Source organism: Clinocottus analis, unplaced genomic scaffold, assembly GCF_023055335.1.
Source record: "Clinocottus analis isolate CAN_PGR_092001 unplaced genomic scaffold, fCliAna1.0.p SCAF_10, whole genome shotgun sequence".
In the NCBI taxonomy this organism is placed as follows: Eukaryota; Metazoa; Chordata; class Actinopteri; order Perciformes; family Cottidae; genus Clinocottus; species Clinocottus analis.
This window is the reverse complement of record NW_027175821.1, coordinates 13,924,260-13,950,989: the sequence shown is the minus strand read 5'-3', so window position 1 is coordinate 13,950,989 and position 26,730 is coordinate 13,924,260. Positions and strand designations below refer to the sequence as shown.

At 41.9% G+C, this 26,730-nt stretch overlaps 2 protein-coding genes across 4 annotated transcripts in view; one reads left to right on the top strand and one right to left on the bottom strand.

Moving 5' to 3' along the window:
* The window catches only part of tnmd (tenomodulin), a 44,994-nt gene extending 33,721 nt beyond the window's left edge, over positions 1-11,273 (top strand). Inside the window, exons 5-7 of the mRNA XM_068590484.1 lie at positions 3,494-3,653; positions 5,820-5,914; positions 10,110-11,273. Of these exons, the coding sequence (XP_068446585.1) occupies positions 3,494-3,653; positions 5,820-5,914; positions 10,110-10,319 (465 nt within the window). The 3' untranslated portion in view covers positions 10,320-11,273. The remainder of the gene's footprint in view (positions 1-3,493; positions 3,654-5,819; positions 5,915-10,109) is intronic.
* Positions 11,274-16,136: 4,863 nt separating this feature from the next.
* Positions 16,137-26,730, bottom strand: part of elf1 (E74-like ETS transcription factor 1) — a 36,797-nt gene continuing 26,203 nt past the window's right edge. For 2 of the 3 annotated variants that reach the window (XM_068585364.1, XM_068585372.1), the window contains exons 2-10: positions 25,952-26,265; positions 25,412-25,468; positions 22,054-22,228; positions 21,142-21,246; positions 20,857-21,018; positions 20,645-20,728; positions 19,752-19,944; positions 19,315-19,665; positions 16,137-17,924 (exon numbers count right to left, since the gene is read on the bottom strand). In XM_068585364.1, the coding sequence (XP_068441465.1) occupies positions 17,123-17,924; positions 19,315-19,665; positions 19,752-19,944; positions 20,645-20,728; positions 20,857-21,018; positions 21,142-21,246; positions 22,054-22,228; positions 25,412-25,468; positions 25,952-26,023 (2,001 nt within the window). In that variant the 5' untranslated portion in view covers positions 26,024-26,265 and the 3' untranslated portion in view covers positions 16,137-17,122. The remainder of the gene's footprint in view (positions 17,925-19,314; positions 19,666-19,751; positions 19,945-20,644; positions 20,729-20,856; positions 21,019-21,141; positions 21,247-22,053; positions 22,229-25,411; positions 25,469-25,951; positions 26,266-26,730) is intronic. The other variant, XM_068585381.1, reaches the window with a different exon arrangement.

Here is a 26,730-nt window from a genome sequence, read left to right as displayed (position 1 = left end):
TGCCAGGATTTTTTCCCTCCCTTTTCAATTTGCCTCGTCTATGAAACGTCTGAGGGAGTAATCCCTGAGCTTCATTCCAGTTCCCTCAGTCTGACATAGAAATCGCCATCTACCTCCCTCACACCCTTTAGCATTGTCAACTGATGCTGCTTGGTCCATTAAACAGCCACTTAATATGGATGACCAAAGCTCACCCAGCAACCCAAAACCTCCCACTCAGACAACAACTGCAAAAACAGCAGAGGATGTGAATACACTAAAGTCCTGCAAGCACACAGTATTGTTTGTTCTGTCTCATATTTCATGCATGAAGATATGAGCTCAATTCGTAGACTAGTGGGACTGTTCTGCCACAGAATAAAACTAAACGCTTCAGATCCTTCAGTTGGTGACACATTCAGTCATACGTCCTGGTCACACACACACAAAGGAGGTACAGCTAATGCACAACAAAATTCATCCACGTATTTTTGCAAAGAAGTGATGACTCACAGGACTCATTTGTAAATGGAAAAGCTGTTGAGCCACTCGCTAACATGCTAGCCAAGCAAGAACCAGCTAGCACTTAATTACAATAACACTATAGACTTCTCATAATTTATATTCTCTCCAAACTCACTATCATTTTAGCTAAATACAGCCACACAGTTCATTCAAAACATGTATTGATACAATCAACTCCTCATCTCATAACCATCTAAGAATCAGAATTAGCATTATTGGCAAATGATGCCTACACAAATAAGGAATATGAGTAAAACATTTTTACATCTCTCATAATAGGCAGAATACAAATAGAAATAATAGCAAGGTATAAGGACAACTGAGCTGGACAGGCGGGACAGTTGTGCAAAAGTAGTGAAAAATAGTTGTAAATATAAGTATTAGATATGCATATGTCGAAGCGGTCAACATACTGAACATAGGGTTTATGATGACAGTGGCAGATTATCTGTTAACCCTGTGGCGCGTATGCTTCCTCGGAGGAGGGTTGAATAAAACTGGACTGTGCCACACAGCTAATAACGAACAGCTTCTTTTATTTATACTTTCCCCCTGTCTGTTTCCCTCAAAGGTCAGCACTGTCAAGACAGTTTGCCATTTGTCAACCGCATAAATTTACATGTCAAAGTTTACCAAAGTTGAACTGATAAAAACAAAGATTTGTTTGCCCCCACTTCAAATCAACATTGAGATGAAATGATTTTTTTTGGGTGAAATTTCACTGTTTTTAAATCATAGTGGCATTTGGTGCCCTTAACCCTCTTCATACCGACATATTTAACAAACAAGGACCGGCTGGAAGAATATACCATCGTAAAGCCTAACAAAAAACATTATTGCAAACAACACATAAGGGGGTGTGGGCCTGCTGCATCAGTAAGTGTCTGCAATTGGGTGCTTTTGAATTGGACCCCCAGGACCCCAAAACATTGAGATCTTTAAATTATTTAAAAAGCACAAATTAAAAGAGAAAGAGAAAACAAAGATGTAAAGCCACTGGGAGCAAATTGATAGACAAAGTTATGAAAAAGTGCAATGATAAAACAAAGCACCTGTGCGATATGAACAAAAGGTATACCTCTGGGGTCTGCGGAGACCCCGGTTGGTAGGATGCCAGCACTTTCATTGTAAGCTGCTTTAATATGGGTGTCAACTAAAATTCACCACCTGGTGCTCTGCATAATGAAACCCCCTCCCTGTTTTATGTATAATATGTGAAAGCTTGTGGGTATCATGAGGAAATCTTTTGTTGATCTCTGGCAAACATAGCACCACTTTAAACAATGTGTCATGTAGACAGTGTTTACCCCCCTCGGGACACAGTGGCAAGAGAGGGTAAATTCATTAACTACAGCAACAACTGGTGTATAATTAAGTTGTGCAGTGTGGACGGAAAGCATACAAACACCAGGAGCAGACCGCACAAAACAAATTACCTTCATTCCCAAGGTCCAATACTTGATAAAAAGTTTCCTGTGTCCTAATAATATATCATTTGTCAATAGCAAAGGGAAAAGCCCCTCAAAAGTGTGTATAAACTAGAGGACTGTAATCATGTTGTCTTTGTGCTTGTCAACTGGCATTTAGAAATCCCTGCCCCATGCTAAAATGCTGACCTTTACCACTTCCCACAGGCCCTCTCCTGCAAGTTATTGGAGTCGTTTCTCAACTGTGAAGTCAAAGTCATGTTGTGAGCCCTGTGCCGTGACCTCCATTTACTTTGAAGAGAAGACTTACTTGGCTTCAGCGGTTAAGAGGTCCAATTAGAGAGTGCTATTTGTGTTTCCCCGAGTTAGATTTTAATTTCTGTAGCCACAGGAACGCAGAGCGCACCCGCTCATTGCCAGAGCATCCTCGCTCCAACTCTGCTTTACCCCTCCGAGTCATCCTGAGACCACGGGCCAGTTAGTCAAAAGCTTCGACTAAACACTTCCCAAACACAATCTTTGATGTGACGGAGTGTAGTTAGGTTTTCTTTCTGTTTTCCCCCCCCCAGTGCAGATCACAACTGTGTCGCTCAATGAAGAGAAACTGTAATTCAAGCGAGAGTGACAGGGGTGAACGTGAGGGAGGGGGCACGACCCGATATAAATGATTCCTGCTCCTGCTATAGCCCCAGGATTCTATGTCAAGCTTAACTAATGTGCAATTAAGCTTTAGACTGGGAGAAAATCACCTTGTAAAAACATTTGTCAAGTGAACTGTTTTTCCGTTCTGGGTTGCTAATTAACAAGGGAATGCGAAGAGGGGTTTGTTTGTGTGTGTGTGTGTGTGTGTGTGTGTGTGTGTGTGTGTGTGTGTGTGTGTGTGTGTGTGTGTGTGTGTGTGTATTTACATATACATGAAGAAAATAAATATCTGCACTGTTAGGGGAGAGCATTACCAAATCCCCTTCATATGTCTCTATTAGACAACACTGACATGTAGTCCCTATCATTAAGCAATAATAGTTTACTTTACAGCTCATGAACTGCAGTATCAACAAATTAAGCCCACTGATAGTGCTGGGTGCCAAGCGAAGCATTGTGGTGGAGGGGGCGAGGATGGGAGGGAAGGGGGGGAGGGAGGAGAATGCAAGGCTTTATTGTGTCTGTCACATTAAACGATATTGCAGCCACACTCAGAGTAATGAAGACCACTTCTAAAGTCATTTAAAAGTCACATCATCACTGTCTGTGAATTCCAATGATGTATAATAGAAAGAGCATGCCGCAGGCTTGAGAAGAGGGTGAGGGAGAAAGAGGAGGGAGTCTGGGCAGTGGGAGTCAGGAGTCAGGAAGCTGCCGCCCTCTCGGCAGACAAAAAGGTGATAGATAAAAATGATGAGGATGGAGCTGCTGCGAGGCTCAGGGGAGAAGAGTGCAAATGTATGGCTGTACTTTGTGTGGGGCCTGGACATTTTTGCAGCCTGTGACATGCTAGAATATATATATATATATGTGTGTGTGTGTGTGTGTGTGTGTGTGTGTGTGTATATGTTTTCTCACAGGTGGATGAGACAGAGGCCATGGATATGAAGGTGGAAGACTCCCAAGTGTGGGTTCCTGCTGAGGAGCCCATCGTTAACCCGGCCTTCCTCTTTGACTCCAAGATCTGGGAGATTTGCCAGGAACTGCCCATCCATTGGATCCATCCTTCCCCACTGAGCGGTGAGAGCAGAGGGCATCTCTGCCTCTAAATGCAAACTATTAACACTCTGGCCGGAGGGCATCCCCACAGGCCATGTGCAGGTCCATAGGGATCGCATGTTTTCAGAACCACATCCGGCCCTGCTACTCTCTGTGTGTTTGGAAAGTTGAGACTCATGGTCAGTGGTGGTATTAAGTATTAAGAATTAAGTGCAAATACAAGTCCTGCATTTTATTTGAAAGGAACAGTGTGTAGCGTTTAGCGATCTATTGGCAGAAATGCAAGATAATGTTATAAAGGTATTTATTCTCTACTGTTGTTTTTGTTAACTTAGAATGAGCCATTTATATCAACATATATGTATAGAATAAACCATTTATATCAACATATTATATATAAAATAAACCATTTATATCAACTTCAGAACTGCTTTCAGTGGGCTTTTACTGTTTTTATTTATTTTTTATTTATTATTCTATTTGTGTCATTGCATAGCAATGTGTGTAAAGTAACTTTGAGTACCAAGAAAAACACTATATAAATTAAATGCATTATTATTATTATTATTATTATTATTATTATTATTATTATGATTATGATTATTATAACATACTGAGGAGTTCCTCTTCAGTGTCCACCATGTTACTACAGTAGCCCAGAGTGGACCAAACGCTGGCTCTGGGTCGGCTTATTTGCATTATCACTTTGGCCATTGTTCTCTGACACGGTTGGCACACGGGAAAAGTTTAATTTGGTTGCAATCTGCAACCTCAACACTAGATGCCACCAAAGGTAGAGAAAAGTAATAAAGCGTCAGCATCAGAACTAAAATATACTCCTCATGCAGAATGTCTCTTTTAATGTGCAACATATCAATATGTAAGCAGCCATTTTAACATTCTAGCTGGTGGAGATCTAATTGGTTTAAATGTCATATGATCTGTTCTGCAAGTATAAATTTCCGCAAATGTATGTGTTCAAATAAGTCAAATCTGCCAGAGTAGCTAGATTATTTCAACCTGAGAAACCAACTTTTTAGAAGTTGTTAGGAACTAGGCCCACACACAGAAAGAAGAGAAGGCAGCAGAATGATTTAAATGATTTATTGTGATAATGGATAACAGGCTGAGAGTCCAAATGCAAGCAGGTAACAGCGGTCAGGTATCGGAGATAAAGAACAAGAAATCCTTTAAAGTCTCGTAACCAAAACAGAACCACGGATCACTCAGGAAAAAATCACACCAAAGCGGTAAAAGCTGGAAAACTAAACATTGTGGTGTTAAGAACAATGGCAAACTGTCAAGGAGCAAAGGAACTGGGCTGGTATATGTAGCGAATGACTGAAGAAAGGTGAGCAGGACTATTGAGGGACAGGTAACACTAACGAGGGCGAGACAGACAATCAAAACCAAATGAAAACACACACAACCAGGAAGTGAAGAGATGCGAAACAAGAGGAGAGTCGAGTAAATGGACCTGAATAGCGCTTTTTTAGTCTTCCGACCACTCAAATATTTAACTAAAGAAAATGTAAATGTACAAGAAAATGACACCAAATCATTTTAACAAAATATGTAAAATGTATGTGTGTGTATATATATATATATATATATATATATATATATATATATATATATATATATATATATATATATATATATCATAGCTTGTATTGTGTATATTGAAAAAGAATGAATAAATCTGAAAAGAAAGGAAAATAAAACATCCCCTTATTCCACAAACCTGTTGAACAATATTAACCAGATTGAAGTGAAATCAATGGCAGAGTATATTTCAGTAAGCTTATTAGGATTCAATAAAGGTTTGTAAAAACTATGTGTGTGCAGTATATAAATCTGCAACTTTGTAACTTCTGCAATACATTTTTTTTAAAAACATTTACCCTCTGAAATGTACTGGAATAGAAGTATAAAGTCGCAAAAAAATGTAATGGAGTTACATTCCATCACTGATGATGGTCATCTTCAAATTTGCTTTTTCAGGATTGTTCTGTGAGCGAGTATCACAACAACAGCAAAAACATTGTTTGACAGAATCATGAAAAAGCTTGGAGTGAATTCCACCATTTTCTTTTCTCCTGAATGTCAAGCTACTGGGAAAATATAGTGTTTGAGCTTTGTTTCAAACCAGCACAAAAACGTCTCCTCTCTTTGCTGCTCGCTCAGATGCTGAAGTGGGAAACGTGGACGCGCCCGATGCAGAAGTCACAGGTCAGCGTTTCGCCCGCGACGTCCTGGACCACCCTCCTGTAAACGACTATGTAAGTCTGCACCGGCTCCACCAGGGACCACACCATGAGATCCAGCAGTCACTTCAATCAGCTCCAGCTCTGCCTCCACTCTTTCTGCATATAAATCGCTCACTAATTGATGTTAAAACTGACTTTGAGCACCAGAGGGCATAGCAATTGCTCTATATATCTGTTTAAGTAAGGCCAGTTCATTGAAGACTCCCTTAATGTCTCTCCATTAATTGAGAGGAATATCCAGGCTTTCAAAGGCAGAAACTTGTGCCTTACAGCGCCGTTACTTCCTTTCTCCCACTTCCTCTTTTCTGAGGCACTACAAAGCAGCACTCTCAAGGTCACTCATAGCTTGACAGATAAGTTACATTTATTAATAATGCTTTAATTATCAAAGCTTATAAAAACGACTGGAAAGGCCAAATGGCATGTTTTGGTGGGCTGCATGTAAACTGCTCAGTACGGTTCGTCATCCCTGGCTCTGAGGGAAAATCAAATAAAGCAGTATATTACACAGAAATGATGCTCTCTCACTGACCCCCCAAAATAGCACTTGCCCATGAAATATAACAGGCGCACAGATATCCGGCTCACACATTCAGCACCTAGCGATGAATAGCCACTGAAGCTAAATTCAAGGATAATGAGTCGGATTCTGTCTCCTCTTCAAAGCTGTGAGAGATGGAGAGAGACACACAGAGAAATGAGACATCCTATAATGTTGACATTTATCAGGAACGTCCCCCAGAAACACCTCCCGCTCAAGTCCTCAATCACCCCCGAGCCTCCTGTATCTTCTCCCTCATCGTCTGCGGCAGAAGAAGCAATGCTGTGCAATTAAAACATACCAGGAGATGAAAAACTGGGCTCTTCTTTTGAAACGTTCTGGCACTATCAGCTGAGTAATGTATACCACTGCAACCCATTTCAGCAACACACCCAGGCTCTGTTTGTGGGTCCGGTGATAACAAAGGTCTTTGTGGACAAGCAAAGAGCAGGCAGCAGTCTGTAATTGGGAGTCTGAACTCTCGCTCATTCCAGTGGGAAGCGACTTGAGTCAGCCAAACCTGTTTTGTTTTTTGCTTCGTCCAGAACGCATGTAAATGTGAACACATTCGGTAAACAACCAAGCACACACCCACACGGGCCGCTGCTCGCACTCCACGTACATCCTTTTATCTAGCATACTCACACACGCAGACACACAATAGCACGCATTCGCTTCATCAGCATTTCGTAAGTCTGAATTTTGAGCGTCGCGTCTCCCCACAGTTCACGTTCGTGAAGCGGAAATAATCGGTTGAGTCCTCGTGACAGAACGTTGGCAGATATATGAAACCGACCTTTGCTGCGGCCGCCATGTCAGAGTGCATTGTGTATCAGAGTGCATTGTGTATCAGAGGTGGCCCTGAAAATTTCAAACTGAATAACTACCATCTGACAAGGCTGGAAGAATGGACGGTACCACTGTCCTTGACCCATAAAGCAAGGAGGGGCTTCCAATGGGAATTGACCTCAAACACATACACGTGTAAACTCGTTTGGTGTGAGTTTGTGCCTGCAATTGTGCCTGGGGTGATTGTGTGTGTGTGTGTGTGTGTGTGTGTGTGTGTGTGTGTGTGTGTGTGTGTGTGTGTGTGTGCGTGTGTGTGTGTCGGGGTCAGGCTACATGGCCGTTCATGCGTAAAACAGAGGTGCAAAAAGCTGAAAGAATTTAAATCCACGAACGCAGGAGCTGCTTGTGCCTCTGGAGAAATCTTTACACTGAAGCTAAAGCCCATTATCACTCTGGTTCAGTGTTTACTCAAATACATGACTATCTCTGTATTCAATTACATCCAATTTTATTGTCATTCACCTCACTGTAGCGCACACTGAGATGAGAATCGGAGATCAGGGACAAGCGCTGAGGCGTTTTTTATATGTTGTGACTGTCCTGTGCCTCTACATAAAAACCCCTTTTGGAATACAAAGCAGGGTATGAAACAGAAATGTTATCTCTGCGGTTTTGATCCCAGAATGAATGTGAGGTGCTCTGCTGTGAGACTTAATACCACATGTGCTTCAAGCTTATGAAGAGCGGTGATCAGCATGTGTGAAATAACCCCAACAAGTGTGGAGATTAGGGGAGCTGTGCTTTGATTCATTACATCTTATTGAATGACTGACGCAGTTTTCTACTCTGCAGACTCATTCATATCCAGCGCCTCATATTATTCACAGAGGTGCCTCCATGTGTGTGAGTGTGTGTTTCCATGTGTACACCGGAGTGTGTGATGAAATCAGATGCAGCAAGGGGGTAATGGCTTTTACTCTTCATTAATGCTGCTTGTTTTTGAGTGACTGCCTCAGATTTCCCAAGGTGAACCATTCTTATCACCGCAGCATCCCCGCTGGAGACGGCAACGCAAAGCCAGAGTGATTAATATGTACCCTCCGTTTTAAAAGGATAGCGCTGATTAATTGTCTTTAAGGTACAATGCTGCCTATTGGCTGTTTGTTTTGATAATCGCCGCATCATTTGAATAAAATATTTCCTTCATTTTCGTCGTGGAGCTCCAGATTTTCACCAAATCCCAGTTTAAGCTGCGCGGAGCAGATACGATTATCATTGGTCCATTGACAGCTTTCGTGTTGTTTCCATAACAGATTGTTGCCTGGAAGCTGATGACCCGAAACTTGACTGAAACAATAAATCATTAAAAGCCTACCTGCGCTTGTCATAGTAATAAATCAAAGTCAGATATCTCAGACGTCATCTGCAGCGCCCCGTCTATGTAATTTAAGTATGTCTTACGAGTGTAATAGGGTGTACTTTTTTGTGAATCGTGCTGATGGGGAATTTCTTGTTACGTGACTACAATAAAGAAAGCAAATACAGTTGTGTAAAACCACTCCACTCTAACTGCCTTAAAAAGTAGATGCAAGGAAACCCTAATTCCCACACTTAAGCTGTCATATGGGACCGAAAGGACATGTGCTCCTGCGGGTCCTGTCCCCACACATTTTCTATTCCCAACAGTGGATGTGTTTTGTTCTGCACCGCTGCATGTAGCTGAGTCACTGGAAGCGCTTGCAAAGAATTATGCCAGTTTGTTCTGAATGTGAAGTCATCGACTCCGGGATCGGAGCAGTTTAACGAGACAGCGCCGGATTGTCTCTAAGGATTCATTTACTAAAAGAGATTGAAATGTGGTCAAATGCGTACTGAGGGCAGTTGCTGCCTCAACTTGCGTGGTGAGTTAAGTGGCACTTCTCCGAACCCCATTTGGAGTTGCTCTTGATCAAAGGCATGGCACTCAGCCCCCCACGAGTCTACGGGGGCATGAACCAACCGGCACAATGAAAAAATCCAAGGGCCATTAATTCTACCCAATTTACCTTTCGTTTGGGTTTCATTTGGCCCCTCTATAAATTCAGAGGCAGCCAGCAAGAGCAAATGAAAGAATCCTTGTTAGGCGATCATTACTCTGCTAATTGCTTTAGGAATGTGCCATGCACTTAAAGTCAAGGTCAGGGGGAGGGCGCCAAGACGTGGGGAGCTGTAATTTGAATGCTCTATTGGAGGAGGGGCTGCCATTTTGGTGCAGAGAGTGGGCCTCGGTCGAGGGAGTTAAGAGGTCAGAGATGAAAGAAATAGTGTAATTATGCTGGTAACTACCAGCGTTAGAGTCCCTTTGATTGAAGATAGTGCCGGTAGAGAGGCTGTGAATGCTGGATTCAGAGATGGGGCGTTGTGAATTCGTATTACCTCCGGTATAATAGAAAGGTCAAGGGTGTTATATCATGTTTTATGCTCCTCCAGCTTGAATCAAGCTCGCTCCCTCTTCCCGCTATCTTGATCTCTTTGTCACAGTCATCAAGCATGGCACAACTTTGAATTTTTACAGACATCAATTCTGATCTTTTCACTCTTGTTTAGTTTTTACGCATAATCGACTGACCTACAAGGAAAGCCGCTCATCAATTCCCGCCATATTTGTTTCTTCTTCTTCTTCTTCTTCTTCTTCTTCTTCTTCTTCTTCTTCTTCTTCTTCTTCTTCTTCTTCTTCTTCTTCATCCCTTATGTTGCATTTCTGCTTCTTCTTCATCTTCTGATTATTTTTCCTCGTCTTCTTCTTCGTCGTCTTCCTCTTCATGCTCTTGCCTTGGGATGACTGCCGTCTGTCTTGCGTGTGGTTGTAACACTAACCCACTGCTGTGTTCTCTGCAGAGAGAAGTTGGGATTGAGCTGGATAACCGTCTGGACGACAATGGCTACTGCTGCCAGCACTGCCGCCGTGGTTACCGCTACTGCCGCCGCTACCACGAGCCCCTGGGTGGCTTCAACCCGTGGCCTTACTACTACCAAGGAGGCCGGGTCATCTGTCAGATCGTCATGCCGTGCAACTGGTGGATCGCCCGCATGCTGGGGAGGATCTGAGGGCGCGTGCCGTCTGTCTGTATGGGATTCAAACTGTTTATGTTGTTGTAGGTGCAAATTGTGCTTTTATATCCCGGACCACTTAAGAGAGCAAAGCAGTCCAAATGGTATTTGAAACGTTCTTAAAAGGCATTTCTCGTGTACGGCTGTCTAATTTTCTTTGCGTATCTTGTCATTTAATATCTTTGCTATTTGATTCTGTATAGTGGGTGCCATTTAGTTTGGAGGATGTCAACAAAAACTATTCCGCTCTAAAAAAAAAAAAGACAGCGCTTCAGCTCTGCCTGTCTTGACCTCTTCTAAGTGTGAAAGTTTTGTCTCAGTTGTTTATGATGATTGTTTTAATAAGCAGATGAAACCCACGTTCACATACAATTAGAACACAACATAATCCATATTCAAACTACGACAAACTGAGGGAAACAAACAAACATGAAGTAGATATAATCAAACTAGAGGAAGCCTTCCCTTCTGGCTTTTTTGTAAAAGAATTCTTTAATCTGTTTTTAAGATCATGTTAAACTAAGGAGGTACAGTATAATCAAAGATGTCCTCAGCTGTCTTCTGTGAAGTAGTTACTGTTGTCTCATGCTCCATTGTTTTCCATCTTGTTGCAATCCACAAAATACTTTAAATAGTGCTTCTGTTCACACAGTTTCTTCTTTGCTGAGGCGATTTTAATCTGCAACACCACATCTCAATCTGTCAAGCTAAAATAACTCTCATCTGCAAGTAACAGATAAGCAAGCGAGATATGCATTTGCAATTGATGTTCTGTCATCAGAATAACAAGGTGCATAAATGCCCAAGAGTATTCAAGCAATGTGAGGTATTCAAAAGTTTAACAGAGAGACAAAAATGGAGCACTCATCTTGTCATCGTTTGCTTTGAAGCCTTCTGTATGTCTCAGTCTCTTTTCTGATTTTTTTTCCAATTAAAATTTCAATGTATGAATAGTCTGAGTTTTCCTACAATATCATTTGAAAGCTGATGAAGTGTTGGTTTTAATCTGACTCATGCAAATACAACAGGCAGACCTTCTCTCTTCTGCAATAGTCCCATGGCTCATTAGAAAAAACATTTACCGTCAAATTGACAGGAAAAAACTAGACGCGCATGCTTTTATTGTTTCTTTCATAACCCTAGTCTCTCTTCTGTATCTGATGCATAATAATGCATTGTTATATATAAAAGCACCTCGACTGCAAAGTAAAGCTGGATGTTGACTCATGTTGGCTCAGTGTGATAATAATGTAAGTGATAGCAATAATATTTGGCAGCAAAATGGAATTTATGAAAAAGAGGGCGAAACATATTACTGTATGTAAATGTTTTATGGATATGCTCATAAATGAAGTTCAGACTGCAACGGTATTGTTATTTTTAAATCAATAATGTCAATAGCCCAAAGCAACGTGTCAAGTAAAAATTTGTGGCATGAGTTAACAAATGTAATAATTGCAAACATACTTCAAATAAACTGACAAGTGTACAGCAAAGCCCCCAAGGCATTTCTGAAAAGTTCATAAAAATCAGTGTTTATATTATTTATTTCTTACTACATCCCGTTATCACAACAAACAGTTCAGTGTAAAATGAATGCATATCAGCAAGCTGCTGCTTGAGAGCGTTTGGCTTTCACAACGTTGGGAAGTAGTGTAAAGTGTTTTTTTTTGTAAGATGCTGTTAGTTGTCTATCTTCCGAGGTCTCTGAGGACTTTGAGGACTCTTTTGTGTAGTCGTGAGAGTAAATTGCCATGGAAGCCCGGCGAGTCGATCTGAAAAGGACGGCTCACCCTGACTGGAGAGGATGATACAGATATTACAGCTGGCTCCCTGAGAGCTCCTCGTGCCTGATGGGACAAAAGTCCAATATTAACCATGAAAGTCAAACTTTAAAGTACAAACGTCTCACAATTAAAAATCATGGATGAGACATTGAATGGTGGCGACACTGCAGTTGCACTTCTATGAGAGCAAAAAACCCGGTTAATTTGTTTGCTAAAACGTGCATTCACGTCTTGGTATGCAATGCAGAAATCTCAAGATGTCATTCAAAGCATCTTGAGGAAACCAGTTGAATGTAATATACACCAAAACAAATCTATCTTTTGAAGATGTTTGCGTTCAGTGTTCATGGTTTCCTTTTCAAGTAACACATACACAATATAAGTCAATTGAATGGGTTTAGTTAACGAGATATTTTGTGATTGCTTTGAAAGACCAATAAAAATATGTAGAGGAGGAAAGGAAACAAAGCAGAGGAGGAGGAGTGTCGCTTGAAAAACAATGTTTTTCCTCTGGAAATGCAATCACTTGATCTACTTAAAATGAATGATCTTTGATTATAAGCATAGGGCTTTTTAGTACCCTATACATATAACAATACACACATATACATATATATATGCAAATGAAGGTTCATTTTCATTCCTACTGTGCTTGTTGCATTTAAAACTGTCTACTTTAGATATAGGGCAAATCTGTGCGTCTTTGACAGTGAACACTTTGCCTGTAGACCAGAATGAAAGAATATATCATTTCAAATGAAGCCCCGCAACATCTTTCTCATGCATTTTATACACTGTCGAGGAATACCCCCCTCCAGCACTTGTTTATCACTGTTTTGATGGGGAGAGGAAACAAGATTGACTACTCTGCAGGAAGAACAGAGATACCAGGCAGCTACCAGGTTGGCACAGTTCAAAGGATTTTTCCTACCTGGCCTGAGGATTGGCCGCTATCATTGAGGCTCACAAGTGAATTAATTCCTTTTGTTACTTATCAAAAATGCAGTATAACTTCACTCACAGCTGCTTATTTTCATTTCAAATAATCTCTCGTTCATTTAGATCAATGAGTTGCTATTCTGGGGCGGAGGAGAATGAAAAGCAATGTATGAGGAGTGTCTGTATTTAGATTAGTAACCTGAAGGAATAGCTCTCTCCAATCCAGACTGAGGCTCAGGCTCCGCTGAGGACACGTGTATTACCAGTGCCACCTTGTGGAGAGAAAAGTGTACTGCTGAAATATCAAACCAAGCGCTGGTTTGCCGCTTCTTTTTTTACATTTTAAAACCATGCAACACCTGCTGTCCTTAAATATATTTACTCTTCTCTGAGAAGCCCCTCAAATTTCAAAGTGGTCTATTTAAATCTAACCTTGGCTGCAAGTTAACAGGCTACATATGGCTGCAATGGCCATGAGACTGTAGCCATCAACTCCTTTTCTCTGTAATGTTGCAGTCAGTCTGGTGACCTGATGGTTAAATAAGCTCTCCCTGTACTGTTCCTGCTCCAGGCTGCAGGCACAATAATGTCAGCCGTCATCCTTCAACTGCTCCCACTGTGAGAGGCAGCATGGCACAGCAGTAAACACTCGCACTGTGTCAGTGGCTGCAGGCGACACAGAAATAGTCCTCCTCCTCTCCCCGGTCCCGGCTCTCGCTCCATCTTCAGGGTCTCTGACATACTAACCAAAGGAATAGCACAGACGCAACGGTTGCATTCATTCAATATTTTAGTAATCCATAACAACCCCCGCTTACCATATGGCAGCCGATCGATGAACCGCCTGTTTAGATGTAATGGAGGGTTATTGCAAGCTTTCATCAGACTAATGTCTAACTACAAACTACATCCCCACCTAAAACAAAGGCTCAGGAAGACGTTTGCTGGAGAGAAGAAGGTTTTAGTTGCGGCAGAGACTGAACTTCTGGATGTGTGTGTGTGTGTGTGTGTGTGTGTGTGTGTGTGTGTGTGTGTGTGTGTGTGTGTGTGTGTGTGTGTGTTAACCCTATGGCAAGATTGGATTGTGTGGTACACAGCTGTGCATGTGGGTGTAGACAGAGCTAGGCACAGTAGGCAAGCCCTACTGCCAAACAGCTTCCTCAACACCACCACCCACCCTCTCCTCCCCGACCCTGAACACACGCACACACACACACACACACACACACACACACACACACACACACACACACACACACTTCCTCACAAGCACATCAACATAACACATGCTCTACCCGAATCAATCCAAGTCACTGTAACCCCTCCACTCGCCAACCACACACACACACACTCACACACTCTTCACTCTACAAGCTGTGGTGACAGACTCGGCTGTCTTCAGTTCTGGGCATGTCACATGCTAATGTATTCATCCACCCACAGCAACTGGAGAGGCAGTGCTCTTAAGTACAGTCCAATCAGTCTCTGGCCTGCTAATGGCTTCAATCCAGTTCCCCACAGTAGCTTTTTTCTTTCTCTTTAAATGCCATGTGGTTGAATGTCCCTCAAAGCTGCAGAAGCCCAACAATGCCGTTTTGAGGCAGACATGCTTTTTTCCTTTATCTCTACAGTAAAAATTAATTGACATAGTAACCACTTGTTTCCTAGTTTAATGTTGTTTTCTGTTCAATTTCTCAAAAATTTGACTACTTGTGTGACATTTTATCTGGGCCTCGCATGATTTCAAAATCACTTTGCCTCTAACAAAAACAATAAATAAAGAGGATTTTCAGTGTTGAAGATTTTAATTAGTACATTGACTTTTTCTTAAAAATCTACTCTATATTCAGCACAACTGAGGCAACTGACAACCCCAAGACAATAGAAGCAACAAAACATAAGCAGTGGACATACCTCAACATCTTAAAGACAACAGTGCTTTTGGGAAAAGGCAGGGCTGATACAGAAATATGTACACAAGGAAAAGAAAAAAAAGAAGCAGCGAATCTCCATTCAATTACAGATTTTTATGCAAATGTAACCCAGTGTATTTTTTGATTGTCAAGAATTTGCATGTACTTAAACAAAAAGTATACATTCAGAGTGTCTTGCAGACCCAAAGCCCTTTGGCTGGGCTGTGGGGTTGTAAAGCAGCGATTAACTCCTGTTCTTAGGTGCCAGTGCAGGTGGAGGTCAGTGTGTCTAAATGTCCTCACTCTGCAGCTGCAGTCCGGGTGGAAAACACAACCAATTTAGCTGCGATACCACTCAGGATCAATATGGCTTCATCCCTGGCAGGACCAGGGGGCCAATCGGATGGCTGGCCTGAAAGGTCCTTTTACAAAGTGGGACAGCAAATAAAGAAGGCCCAGACTGGACTGACCCAAGAGCAGGAGAAAAAGAGGAAGAGGAGAGGAGAGGAGAGAGGAGAGGAGAGGAGGGGAGGAGAGAGGAGAGGAGAGCTTTTAAACAGCACAGGTAGATCTTTGTGTCAAATCATTAAAGAAACTATGAATTCAAAGACACACTGATTGATACATTTGATACTTTATGCAATACACAGAACATAATCTTTTTGAATGTGGCGCTCCTACTGCTTAACTGTTGACAAAGGTAAAGAGGTATGTCTGCTGAAAAGAAGGAACCAAAGCACATTCAGTACATGTTTAAAATCAGACAGACAACAGAGGATATCTACAATAAAAGAATATAACAGGGAATAATGATGCTGCACTGAGCACTTGAGTCCAAAACTCAAGAAAAATACCAAAGCTGATTATATGGAATGCTATACAAATGAAAAATGTTGGTCTTAAAAAAATACCAAATAAGCTTCCTGGTATTAATGATCATATTCTTTGTATTTTCCCTCATGTTTATACATGTAAATAGACAAATGTGCCTTTTTTATACAGAATTTAGAAATTCACAAAATAAATAAATTCACTATGGCCTTAACATTGAATCTCAATTTTATATATATATATATATATATATATATATATATATATATATATATATATATATATATATATATATATATATATATATATATATATTCCATTGTTATATAAACAGGATAGAAATCTTGGAGCCCCTGAAGTTGAGGCTGATAAAATCTTTTTTATTCATTCTCTCCTTTTGTGCCTCACTATTTTGCTGAGCATCCAGTCTGCAGATCTAAACAAACAGTTGTTGATGTTGAACTATCATTTGTGGACAGAAAAATGCCTATTTCCATAGTAGCACAGTGTTTTAAGGCCAGAAGTAATAGAGGGTGAATGCATACCGTTTTCTGTTTATATGAAAATAATGAGTAAAGTTCCTTAAAGTCTGAAAAAGCCATTTAGTCCGTTTTTCATCTTTTTCCCCAGACGTTTCCACGAAAGAGTCTTGAGCTGTTTGAACTTCCTGTAAGGCACTCTTCAATTAAACTCTGAGATGCGTAATTCTTTTTCCTCCACCAGATTGGACACCATGACATGGTATCCAAACTTGTGTGTGGTAAAAAAAAAAAATATTACACAGATGTCCTTTGCATGTTCTCTGAAGTCTGATTTCATTGCACCATTTGGCATTCTGTCCCCAGTTTTGGTTTGTTGCGTTCTCCTCTTTAAACATAAAAGTCTGATGAGATGTAAGGTAAGAAAATTACTAACTGGCACATTTGGTGGACAGGGATCCCTGCTCTATCCAATGGCTGTTCTCCTAGAGGGGGAGGTTGTGTGTGTGTGTGTGTGTGTGTGTGTGTGTGTGTGTGTGTGTGTGTGTGTGTGTGCGCGTGTGCGTGTTTATATGTAAATGTGTGTGTGTTGGGGTCAATAATCCCAAATCTGAAAAATGACTTTTGAAAAAAACTAAACACTACTCCCTTGATTTTAAAATTAGGCACATGGTCACAAATTATGTGAGTAAACAATAAATCCTGAGGCTGAACTGACCAACCTTTAAGAGCAACATTCTGTGAGATCCCTCGCTCTGATCTTTGATCAGATCACTGCAGTACGGAAAGAAAGCATTAAGTCTGTGGTCAAAATGGATTCAATTGTTGTTTTTTGGTTCGGCTTGTGTCCTTCAGCCCGAGGCCTCTGCAGGCTCTGTCTTTATCTGGATAAAGTTTGCAGGCAATTGGACAGACAGTGGCAGCTCCTGCAGGCCTTTGATTCCCTGCTCAGGCTGCAGGGACATCTCCCCACGCACTTCCAGCTCCTCCACGGGGGTCAGACCCTCACCGGGGCTGCTGCTCTGGGAGAAATGTCCATTAATTAGAGTTTCACTCACTGACTCATAGCTCTGACTTTGACTGGTATCAATGATCACAGTTCTGTACTGCAACTCTGCTTCCCCTATCTCAATCTCTTCTTTATCAAACGTATTTGCGGCCAGTGATGGATCACCGTTCACCATCGACTGGAAGTAGCTCGGGTCCAGCATCTCCTCTTTGACCTGCAGACAAAGGTCACTGGACTTGAGCACCGTGGCAATTACGGTGCCGGGCTGCTGTGCCACCATGGTCTGCCCACTGGATGTGTTGATAGTGACCAGGCGAGGGAAACTGCTGAGGTTGGAAGCGGTGGAAGTAAGGACTCCTGCAGGGGAAGTGCAACAGGAAGTGGTGGATGAGCCAAGATTGGTGACCAGGAGGTGCTGAGGGAGGCCATCCTGCAGGTTGTTGACTCCACCCGCTAGACCTGCCGTCTGGATGGTGAGCACATCTTTACCACCTGCAGTGGTGGAGGGCATGGTGTGGAGAATGACCCGAGGGGGGGAGGAGTGGAAGGAGTCCCCGTTGGCCATAATAGTGGTGAGAGGAAGAGACTGGAGAGAGCTGGGAGAAGTCAGGACCATAGGAACCGATGAAGGAGCAGTCATGGCCCTGAAAAGACAAAATACACTGAATTTACACTCCTGCTTCTTCATCTTTTCTGACAGAGCTGCTGTAATTGAATATTCAGTTTGTATCTTTGCAAATATAGACAGGGATTATTTTTGAATGGAACACTATTGAGAAAGTTATCCAGCGCTGATCATAAACAGCAGAATGAATGCCCTGATAAACATAACAAACGGCATTGTCAGCTGTACTACAAAAGTGATTATTCTCCCTGATTCCTAACTGCAGACGATGTTTAACAGCTTCAAAAGCAAGATGATTGATAAAATGTTGTTTATGCAGGCTAGAAATAACTAGAAATAGAAAATCAACACCTCTCTGGTATCAACAACAAATAACATACAAGGCTTCAGGTATATCTATATCTATATCTATGTCTATATATATATATATATATATATATATATATATATATATATATATATATATATATATATATATATATATATATATATAGACATAGATATAGATAGATAGATAGATAGATATATCTACATAGATATAGATATAGATATATATAGACATATAGATAGATAGATAGATAGATAGATAGATAGATAGATAGATAGATAGATAGATAGATACACATACACCACATGCACACACACACACACACACACACACACACACACACACACACACACACACACACACACACAAATCGAAGGTTTAAGCTAACCTGCAAAAGCTGAAATTTAATTCCTTTTCAAGTTGCCACTAATAAAGTGCTGATATGGGTTGAGTCAGTCATATGATCTGAATTTCATGGACAAGTAGTCTTGAGCATGTGTATGAGGACTGTATTCAAGCAATTTTGTGTGTGTCAGGGGTTCTCAAATATGTGAATTTCCAAACCACAAACTAGATGAGTTTTACACCTCACACTTCTCTGAAAATCTATTTTGCCATCAAAGCATGTGGAATAGCTCCCATCTCAAAACTGTGTGGCCCACACTAATTGTGATATTTGACAGCAATATATCAACTGATGTACATTTTTCTTTACATAAATACATTAATGATGCATCCCTTACAGAAATAGTTTGATGGTTTAGGATCTTATTTGCTTTCTTGTTCAAAGCTGGAGGAGAAGTTTGTTGCCACTCGAGTCCTGTCTGCTCATTTAATGACGAGTAGCTTAACTTAGCATAAAGACGAGAAACAGGACAAACCAGGTGAACTGAAATACGCCTCGTAGCACGTCCAAAGCTTACTAATCAGCATGTTATATATTGTGTGTTTAACATATATCAGAGGTTACAGATACAAGTGTTTCTAAGTTATGTACCAGTTATGTGTTGGAATTATTTCTTTACTGGGAACAGCGACTTCCTTAAGGCTGTTTGTCACTATGAGGCTGGCGGTCTCTTACCTCATAGCTTGATCATGGACTGCCGACCCTTGGTTGGCCTGCAACATGTGGACAGAGTGAAGAAGCTGCTCAGTCTGTTCATGAGCTTCCTGGTACAGATATTCATCATTCGGCTCCTTCTTCATGTTCTTCACTGAGACTTGATGGTGACCATGAGCCCTCCCGGGCCCTTTGGACCCTCCACGGACCATGGCCCTCCCATTGGTAGGTCTGTGATTGCCGTAGCCGGCGTTAGCATCAGGACCGCCGTCTTCGTCCTCGATCACCACCAGATCTGTTGGCATCTCCTTAAACTGATAGACCAGCCGCTGACCCTCCACTTTGGCCAGGATGCCTCTCTGATAATAGTACCTGAAAGCATATCTGTGTCAGAGCTGAATGTGCTCGATAACAAAGCTTCAGGTTTAGCTTGGTGACCATTTGTAGGTTTCCCTTACCTGAGAGCTCTTCCCATAGTCTCATAGTTCATGTCAGGCTTGTTCTTGTGTTTGCCCCACAGCTTTGAAACAGCCTTTGAGTCCACTAGCTTAAATATGCCTTTCTCTCGCTGTGTCCACTTGATGTATTTGGGACAAGTGTTCTTATCTTGCAGTAGAGCGAGGAGGAATTCCCACAGGTAGATTGTGTTGCCTGCAAATTGAAAAGAGGGGGGGGGGCAACTAAATTAAGTCATGTTTTTTAACATTCAAGCTCATCAGACATTCATGGTGGTGCCTTAGAGCTGTGCTATAGACATCCATAATGCATTTAGTAATTTAGAGTCATGCATAAAAATGTTATATAGCAGCTAAAAGGTTGCAGGAGAAACTATGCTTTTGTAATAACCATTGTTGTGTCGCTTGTATGTGTGCATGTGTGCCTTGGAAGTGAATTAATTACACCATGCCTGGGAGTAGATTACTCTAATTTGTGAGATGCTTCTGCCAGAAGTGGTTAAAAACAGAAACGCTCCCAGTAGTCACTTGAATCCCAGACACCGTGACAGGGTGATGTATATGTGTGCAGCTGAACCCGCCGTCCCCAGCCCCCTCCTCTTTGTGTCATACTGTATGCTGCAATTAGGGTTCACAACGAGCAGCACCAGTCTGCTTCTATTGGTAGAGCACCAACGTGCCCCCCAGCCTGCAATCACTTCTGTTTCCCTACGAAACACAGCACTCCAAGATCCCCTCATCCATTAACTCGCCCAGATTCAACCCAGCCGGACTGCAGGGGTTGAGGACTGCTGTTTACACACTCCACATGAGGAAACAGAGCGCACACACGCGGAGGGGAGACCTTGATTTTTATTGGCTCAGTACAAGGAAGCGGACAAGTTAGCGAGGCTTACCTTTGCCCTCCTTGCTCTTCTTCCTGAGTGGCAGGTTAGGGGTGGTGATGGGAGAGCAGGGGCGCACCGCCCGTGGTTTCCGCACTGTGATTCAAATTGAGGGGTTGTGTTATGAGGTGAGAGGTCGCAGTGAAATCATCCAATTACCGACAACATTGAGTTTTTAGTACCAGAGATAATTCCTGTAGTGTAAAAGAGGACTACAGTGTTACCTTTGGTTTTTTTCTGAGGTTTTAAGGGACACTTTTGGGGTATCTCATCCATTGATGAAGTGTCCTCGTCTAGGGACATGTCAAGGGCACTATTATCCATCTGGTCAGGCCTCAGGGGGGCGTAAGTCAAGTCTGACTCCAGCAGAGTGCCGTAGGTGTGAACTATACATCAACAAGAGATACAAAAACACAAACCATGAATAGAACCTTTAGAATGAATCTTGTGCTCAAAACATGATAAATGTTCGACCAAAGTTGAAATGTAGATAATGAAATACAACTTACTCATACGCTTCTCGTCCAAAATGTTGTTTGGAGACTCCATGTTAAGAAGAGCTGCTGCAGCTTCGTTCGTCTCCATGCTGTCCTCCGGGTCTGAGACTGTTGTTTCTGTCCAGCAGACGACCTCATCATTATGAAATCCAAGTGGGTAACCACTGTGTATATTGTATGTCTGAGTCTTTGTCTAAAACAGCTGAATGGCTAGTTTGTGTGGAATTGGTAAATTATTTTAAAGGTAACATCATGGTCAATTTCACTTGTACACACAATACATTTCAGTTTGTACACACGATATATTGTTGTTGCTAGGTAAGTGTCTCGGTAAGTAAATAACTAGGAAATATGGAGAAAAAAAAGCTCTTGAGTAGGTACAGGCTGAAAGCTCTTGTAAACAGATGGCAGGGACTCTTTATTTTGTAGGTTTGTAATTCCAAAATAATCAAGACGTTATTAAGAGAAACCAATGAATCTTTGACAAATTTAAAAAAAACATTAATAATTAATTCTCTGACTCAATTATTGGAAAGGTTGTTGTATTGAATGCTTGCATGTTGACAAATTTCATGTTTTTGAATAATTTAGTTGACTACTAAGTATTGACTAAAGACTATAGGTTACGTAAACAATTAATAAAGAAGAATTGTGTAGAAATTGAACACTGTCTATATTTTTCTGGTGATACGTATACAATAACATATTGCTTAGAATGATGGACTTTTAAAGTAAAGCGCTACATCCAGTAAGTAGATGCTGAGATTCACGTGTGCTTTATTAACAATTGAAAAAGAATAAAATGTTGAGAGCAAATGTGATTGAGATTTTCCTGCTTTGCGTGGTGTTAAACACAAGTGTATTGTATGTGCACCTAACATAGCACAGCTTCTTATAAATAACACAAGAGTAAAATATCTTTACCTGAGAGGTCAACCCCTCCCACTAAGATGGAAGGCTCCTCCACAACATGGAGCGTGGTGTCCACCATGATGCCGTTGGTCACCTCGTCGGACTCCAGGCCTGAGTAGACCTGCAGCAGATCGGCGGCAGGCACCTGTTCAACAATCACAGCTGGGAACACTGACGGGTCGTCCAGCTGAACAGAGAGAGGACACACACACACACAGAGAAAGGAATGAGACGTTGTAACAGAGGGAACCAGGGGACTGATGGTCTTTGCACATACCTAAATGCAATAAAAGCACCATTAATTCCTTCACTACACATGATAAATGCAATATAAAAACCCCAGATGACATCACATTAATGTCACAACCAGATTTGGTCCCTTGTCTTTATTGCCTTGTAAAATATTGAATATTCGTACTCAATTTCAGCTAATGTGGAGGAGGCACATAGCATGGAGGGGAGCTCATTTCGGTGGTGTTGCAGTGGTCCACAGGGACCTGCTGAAGAAGACAGGAACCAGCTGTTTGATTTGGCCTACTTCTCCTGAGAAGTTAATCTTATGCTCAGAAATTATATAAACCCAATTGAATGTTAATGGATCAATCGTGAGTCGCAGGCGAGCACCCCCTTCATCATGTCCTAAACGTGCTTTGGGAATTCGAACCTCGCGGTCTCATTTCAGGCATGGCTCAGCCTGATGCAGGAAGGAGCCAGGGGACGAGGCAAATTACTGGAGCTTGGGCCGAACCTTTGAAACAACTGATGAGCCCAACATACTTGAGAGGTCCTCTAACACAGATTGGGTCAAGAGTGCACACTGGGCGCTTGGTTCGTGTCAATGAGGAACGACATGGGGACTAATTGAGTCCTTTGAATGAGTCCATCATGTGGCCCTCTAAAACCTGGATGTTGATGTTTTTCTAGCCTTCAGTGACAGCTGTTCATTTGTTTAGTTTAAAGAGGATAAAAAAAACATGAGCAATACGTAAACAACATAAGAGGCAGATCTGATTTACAAAGTGTCAATCAAAATTATACTTTTCTATGGCATAATCATGGTTTTAGTTTCATATGAAAAGACCACCTCATGTTTTTTGATGCAGAGAAACTCAGTTCCACCAGTAGATGGCAGCAGACTACATTTTAAAAATGTACTGAAACAATGACAGTGCCAAGAAGCTGTAATTTATTTGGCGCTTCAGTGCATTATCGGTCCAAAAAAGATACAATTTTGATTAAATGTTTATCTTAACAGATCTCTTTCGGCTTAGGAAGAGAAGAGAAGAGAATTTGCATCTTTTCTGAAGTTAAAAGATTTGTGAAATATAGTCAAATATGTGTCCAAACAAAAGAATATATGCAAAACTGGACAAACACCTGCTGACAGCGTGCCATATGTAGTCAGGGTGTAACTAACAATGTCGCCCAAAAATTAACAAGCTGAATCCACTCGAACATTTGCACTGTTGTCTGCTCTAAGGGAGACGTATAACAAAACTCTTTAAAACACTTAACACAAAAGCAGTTATTAAAAAATAGACGTGTGTGTACCCAGATCAATTATGAACCCATTTTCAGGGCCTTGACCCAATTAAAGAGGTAACCGGATAGAGAAAGGTTCAGAGGGAGGAACATGAATAAAGGCTTTTCTGTCTCTTTGCACAAGTGTCCATTGTTGGTCTGGACCTCTGGGGCATACCAGGTGTCTGGGCTTTGAGTCGGTGGGGTGGGAAGAGCAGTCCATGGATACACTCCCATTTCGGCTACACTTTAACCAGGAAACTAACAGATTGACTCATTATTGGGACACGGTGTTAAGAGGTTGGGCCTCCGGGGTAGGACGAAGAGTAGCTACCAGAGGATTGTTTATTAGTAATTTGATACACTGTACATAATGTAGGTGACTGTGAGTCTAGAGCAAGATGGCTCCACGAGACGTCCGTCATCATTTTTAAGATCAACAACAAACAGCTAAAAAACATCTCAGCAGCAAAAACCTCAAGGGGCTAATAAAAACGCAGAGTTTTGCTTTGACTACAGTCAATGTCTCACTGGCATACACTGAATGTTTCCCATTAATCTGAGTCGGTGGTAGACATATTATATCAGATAGCTAGACAGTGAGGCTACCACGTCTCCTCGTCTGGGCTTAAATTATGTTTGCTGTCCTTGAGTGAGAGTCAAGCATGTGTGTGAGTGTAGACAAAGGCATTTTGAGTATTGGTCTGCTACGCTCCTGAAAAAGCAGTCCGTCCCCCCCTCCCCACACACACACACACACACACACACACACACCTCCCTGTCAAACGCAGAAAGTCCCACACAGTCTGCTGACAGGGCATTAGACATCTGAAGCTACGGTCTCCGCTTTTGTTTTCGATGTGATCTGGGATCCGTTTCAGCGAGGAACACCAACAAACTTGTCATGTAAGCCAAGTGTTGATTTGAAAATCATGTTGTAATGTGAAGGACAATCACGATGAAAGAGAGAGAATGTTTTTTTAAACGTTTAAAAGAGCGATAAGGTGGGGCTTTCAGGAGAAGTGGTGCCCAACATGTAACGCAGCCTGACAAGAAAACATATAACACGTCATAAAGGTTTTAACAGCTTCTTCCTCTTTGCTGACTTGAATAGTGTTTCTAGTAGGGAAACAGGAGAGATAAGAATCGGAACAATTTGCATTTCTGAGTTCCCCATTCTGCCTTTGAAAGCAACAGCATCTGTGCAAGCTGTTCCCTTCACACCCCGGTCTCTTCTGCTTTACCTGCCCAGCCACAATGAGTCCAACCGTCAGTGCACTTTCAATATCCTCATTATTACAATATTTGAGAGTGCAGCAGCCCGTTGCATGATGTTGTTTCTATGGCTTGAAAAATGAAGACATCTTTCATTTTATGTTCAATTCAAACTAAAAGAACAGTTTTTCATAGCTACCCTTTGTTGTGCTGGAAAAGTCACAAAGCTAAGTATCATTCTGACATGATACACCTTAGGCAGCTACTTATTGACTTAAAATCCAATATAACACAGCTAATCATTACAGAATGCACTCTATTATTTCACTGAGCTCCAACAGCCTGGTCACCGCAGTCGTATGTTGTGTGTTGATCCTTTTGGGGGGTATTTCCAGGACTTAGTAAATAGTGGCATAATGCTTACATAACAGGTCGAGTGGGTGCAGCAGAGCACAAAACTGTCGCACTGGAACAATGCAAGACCTTTGAGTAGAATTATCCCATCCCTTCCGAGTAACAGGTCCGTCAGGTTAGGCCTGAACTGGTGCTATTCAGGGATCCAGTGACAACTTGTCACTCTAGATGCACACACACATATACCAGTATAGATGAACACACATACATCCACACTTACAATCAATCCTGTTCCACAGGATTCAGACACGGTTGTGGGGATGAGATAACTGCAAACCTGACCGGGCAACGAAAAGACACATAGGCACAGGGTCACATAGTATGCACACACAGCAACCTTTGTGCCACAAACACAGTGATGGCCAAGCCCCACCCGTTCCCTCCCACGCACCCCAAACTCGCTGCAGGTTTTTCAATCTTTCCATTTCTGCCCTCCCAGAAGCCCACGATCCTCTTCCCAGACCTCCTCCATCCTCCCTTTGGCCTACCTCTCGTTGCCCAACATGTTGTTACAGTTAAAGATCACAGGCTCTGAGCCACAGCCAATCCTGCCCTGGTGACCATGCCATTTAGTTGTGCCTGCTATGAACAATCTTACACTTATCAACAAGATCTTGTGAAAAAGATGGATGGTCAAACACTGGTACAACAGTTTTTTGATTGAATAAAATTAAGCATAGTCTTGCCCAGTTATCCATGAAATCAACAAACAATTTCACTAAAAACGCTTTGAATGTGTTTTCTCCAGTGCGATAGGTACCTGATTGATTTCGTCCATCCCGTTGCTGGCAAATTCAAACACCAGTTCACTGGGCTGTACTGCAGTCGTCATGTTCAGTTCAGAGGGCAGGGAGTAGCCTAAATTAACCTGGCTACGACCTCTTCTGGCTCCCGAGACTCAGCTTCACCTCACAAAATGGCTTCCCTCTCGTCCTCCTGTTCTCTAATTTGGGTGGTTAGCGCTCCGAGAGAGAGAGACCACAAGTTTCACAAGAGTGTTGTGGCCCAGGTGGGAGCAGCCTCGTCCCTCTCTGACACGGAGGCTGGGTCCCGCTGCGCCTGAAGCATCTACACCTGGCAGAGAGAGAGGGAAAGAGACAGGGCACAAGGTCAGGAGACAATATTTGATCAGTTTCATTTTATTGAGAGGCAAGAGAGGAGCAGGGACAGTCGTGCAAAAGGGCTTGTGCGAGAGCAGACTAAAACAGTGTTTTAAAAACTCATCATTCAACTCGGGACAGACCTCCGTAGTTCCAGGCGGGACAAACTCATCTGTCTATTTCTGAAAGATGACAAAGCCACAAGTCTCAGCAGAGAAATCAGGTCATTGCCTTACTGCCTGGCAAGTTGAGAGCAAGCAAAAAAAGTCACCTGTGAATGGGTTTGCAACACCTTTCAGGCTTAATCACAATGTCCGACCTACAATCAAAACTCCAAAAATATCAAATTCACTACCATTTAAGACCAAGAAAAGCAGCAAAGCGGCCAATTCAGTTTCTTTCTATTGGCAAATGCCAGTCATTTCACAGTGGCGTCCAT